This window comes from Rhea americana, unplaced genomic scaffold (assembly GCF_003343005.1).
Source record: "Rhea americana isolate MKP2758 unplaced genomic scaffold, rheAme1 scaffold_210, whole genome shotgun sequence".
Taxonomy (NCBI): Eukaryota; Metazoa; Chordata; class Aves; order Rheiformes; family Rheidae; genus Rhea; species Rhea americana.
The window spans coordinates 702,957-706,495 of NW_028186259.1; the positions used below are offsets into that span (position 1 = coordinate 702,957).

General features: G+C 42.4%; 1 protein-coding gene across 4 annotated transcripts in view; it reads left to right on the top strand.

Annotated features, from left to right (window-relative positions):
• The window catches only part of TFAP2B (transcription factor AP-2 beta), a 25,953-nt gene extending 23,786 nt beyond the window's left edge, over positions 1-2,167 (top strand). For all 4 annotated transcript variants that reach the window (XM_085304846.1, XM_085304843.1, XM_085304845.1 and 1 more), the window contains one exon: positions 1,857-2,167. In XM_085304846.1, the coding sequence (XP_085160972.1) occupies positions 1,857-2,157 (301 nt within the window). In that variant the 3' untranslated portion in view covers positions 2,158-2,167. The remainder of the gene's footprint in view (positions 1-1,856) is intronic.
• Positions 2,168-3,539: the final 1,372 nt, after the last annotated feature.

Genomic DNA, 3,539 nt, shown 5'->3' on the forward strand with positions numbered 1-3,539 from the left:
AAAAAAAAAAAAAAGAGGAGAAAAAGAAAAAAGAAAAAGAAAGAAATCCTGCATGGAAAAGAGACCAAAAATGTGTAATTTGCTTCCACTCCCATGGCTGCAGGGGGACAACACTGTCTATCTGTCCCTCCCTACTGTTCACACGCACCTGCATGGCTGCTACCAAATTGCAACGCCTTCCCGACATGGTTTAATAATAATAATAAAAAAATTTCATAGTTTGAATCGTCATAGTTTTACCAAATTTGCAGCCACTGTTAGGAAGCAGGTGGGGAGATGGGAACTGTGAATCTGCCATTAGGTTTGGGTTCCCCCCAAATATCCATTTCTTTCCCTTGGGACTTTCTCCGTGGCTTTTCTATACTGTTTAATTTACACCCTGCTTTGCCTCCTGGGCCGGCTAGCTGGGTGTTTTATAGCTCATTCGGGTCTTCGGTGGTGGGTGCCACTTGTCTCTACACATTTCTGTCTCTCCAGAGGAGGAGAAAAAAAAAAAAAAAAAAAGAGAGAGAGAGAAAACCTAACCCAAACAGCTCTCATTTATTTCATGCTCTGGGACGTGGCTTGCTCTGATGACAGTGTAATTTAAAGAAATATATGGAGGGTTGAAAAATCATTTGCTCAAATTTGTCCAGATGTTTTTAAGACGTGATTGGAATTTGATTGCCCTTTTCCGCAGGGTCAGAAGATATTAATGTCCCAGAACTTTAATTGCTCGCAGACTCTGCTCTGCTCTTTGAAGATGTAAAATGTTGGACTCATTACTGTTTGTTCTCCAAATTCAAAGTTTCCTCTCTTGCACTTTCTTAATGGATAATACACATAGAAGTAGACCTTTATCTTTCTCCACCCTCTGAAACCTTTAACCCACCGGGAATTTCAGAGATTTTTTCAGAGGATGAGAGCTGTATGCCCTTTTAAAGATTTTTTTTTCTCCCTTCAGCCCTTTTTTCTCTGGTCCCTGAGTAGGCATCTGTTTCAAAGTGATTATTCTTTTGGGAGGACCTCCCTGCCCCCTGGGTTTCCTCTTTGCCTGGGTACCTGCAGACTTGAAGGTCTTCTGGACTAAAGCAAAGTAAAAGAAAGGGAGAAAAAAAATCATTAAAAATAAATAAAAAGAGAAAGATCTGATTCTCCAAGGAGTGGAGAAAACAAACAAGAGCTGAATGTCAGCTCTGATGCTTTGATTTGGGTGCTTCTCCTCAAAACAAAACAGAAAGCCCCAGCTTTGGTCCTCCTGTAAGGAAACATGTGGCCAGAGTCCTGACGTTCTTCCCAGGAATGCCCAGCCTGAGCCATCTCTGAGGGGTTTTGCTCCTTCCCTATGCTATCCCACAGTCCTCCACACATGGGGCTGCAGGCCCAAGTAGGTCCCCTCCAGCTGATGCTTTCCTTTGGGAACAGCACAGATGGGTCCACCCTGGGGCCTGACTCAGGCCTCTGGACAGACAGAAAGACCACAGACTCATATGACATCTCTCTGCCTTTCCGCTGCCTGGTTATTTCTAGAGGCACCCAGCAGGCCTGATTTTTAGTGGTTCTTCACTAAAGGGTTCCATCTCCAGCCTGGTGGAGACAACTCCATTACAGCAAGCTCGCTCCCTGCTGCTCAAGAGCCTGGCCTCGGGCAGAGGGCTGCTGGTCTCCACCGGCCTTCTGGTGTGGAAACAGCAGCTGGGTCCCCCACACCACTGGAGGAAGGAAAGTGGCAAAAAGGTCCCAGCCTGGGGCCTGATCCTGCCCCTTTCTTCAACCTCAGTTTTCTCAGAAACCAGTGCCAGTGTGGGATGAGTCTAACCACCACTTTTCTCTCTCTTTTTCTATCTTGTCTCTTCATCTTTCCCTCTTCCATGCAGGCAACTTTGCAAAGAATTTACAGATCTCTTGGCCCAGGACAGGACGCCCATCGGAAACAGCCGGCCCACCCCTATTTTGGAACCGGGCATTCAGAGCTGCTTGACTCACTTCAGCCTCATCACTCACGGCTTTGGGGCCCCCGCTATCTGCGCTGCCCTCACGGCCCTTCAAAACTACCTAACTGAAGCTCTCAAAGGCATGGACAAGATGTTCTTGAACAACAACACTGCTAACAGGCACACATCTGGCGAAGGACCAGGTAGTAAAACTGGAGACAAGGAAGAGAAACACAGAAAATGAANAACAACAACACTGCTAACAGGCACACATCTGGCGAAAAAAAAAAAAAAAAAAAAAAAGACAAAAAAGAAAAAAAAAAAAAAAGAAAGAAAAAAAGAGAAAAAATAAATAAAAGGAAAAGAGAGAGAGAGAGAGATAATCTTTAAAAAAAACCCGTCTTAATTTTAGCTTTAAAAATATTGGATTGGGCTTTGGAAGAATTTTATTAGGTAGGACAAAATAATAATAATAATAAAAATAATAATAATTAAAGAAAGACAATAATTTAAGATCAGAGGAGCACAATGGCGCAAGACCAGTGGTTCAGAGTCTCTTGCCAGGAACATGTGAAGACAACCACCAGGATTTTTTTTCCCACTTCTGTTCTTTCACATTTTTTAAATAATGATTTGGGGCGGGGGGGGAATATAATAATAATTAATAATAATAATAAAAGAAAGAAATGAATAACTTATTGGAAGAAATTGGAGAAACATTTTTGGTGTCAGTGCTTTGATTTCTTGAGATGCACGGTCTGTCTTACTGTGATTTTTCTTTTCTTTTCTTTTTTTTTTCTTGTGAACGATGTCCCGTCTCCACACTAGATAAAAGTATCTTCCAGAGCGCTCCTTTCCGAGCGACCCCATCGTCTCATTCCCAGGCTTTTCCCATCTCATCTCATCACCCTGGTTCTGTCTAGACTAGGAAAGGAGGTGACGCGAGTGGGTGCGCACAGACCCAGACCTTTTACGAGGACGGCAAAACCAGTCGGCTCTATCTGCATTCGTGGCAGAGACTTCAGTTAATTGCATTAGACTGGATGTTTCGAGTCATGCTAGCTCAATCGAATTAGCTAACCCTATTTTTTAAGTACCCTTTTTTTCCTGGTCTAGACAGCCTCTCTGTTTAGCTTACCAGTGTTTACAGGTGTGTATGTGCGCGTGTGTGCGTATGTGTGTGCATATGCGTACGCACGCACATAACTTGACAGAGACATGTATGTGTACTGTGTATGTTTGTGTATATATATATATGTGTGTGTATGTATGTATACATACATATGTATTCAGTATGTGTGTACAGCCACACATATTCATGCATGCAAACATACCTTTTTAATTTAGCACTTGCCTTTGACGGTAAAATGCCTTGTCTATCAGGGGTTGCAAAATTCGAGAGTCAGGTCTGGTAAAATGGTAGTGCTAGCTGATTTCTTAATTTTCTGAGATCTCCTCTTTTTCTCTAGGCAGTTTTATATTCCTAACTATGCCAATGTTACGATCCTTAACTTCCTTTAGTGGTGTGTGTGTAAGAGATATCTTTCTCCATTTTTAAAGAATTGTTAACAGCAACAAAAAAAAATGAGTGATATGAGTATGTAATTCTTTCTCAGGAGTATGCAC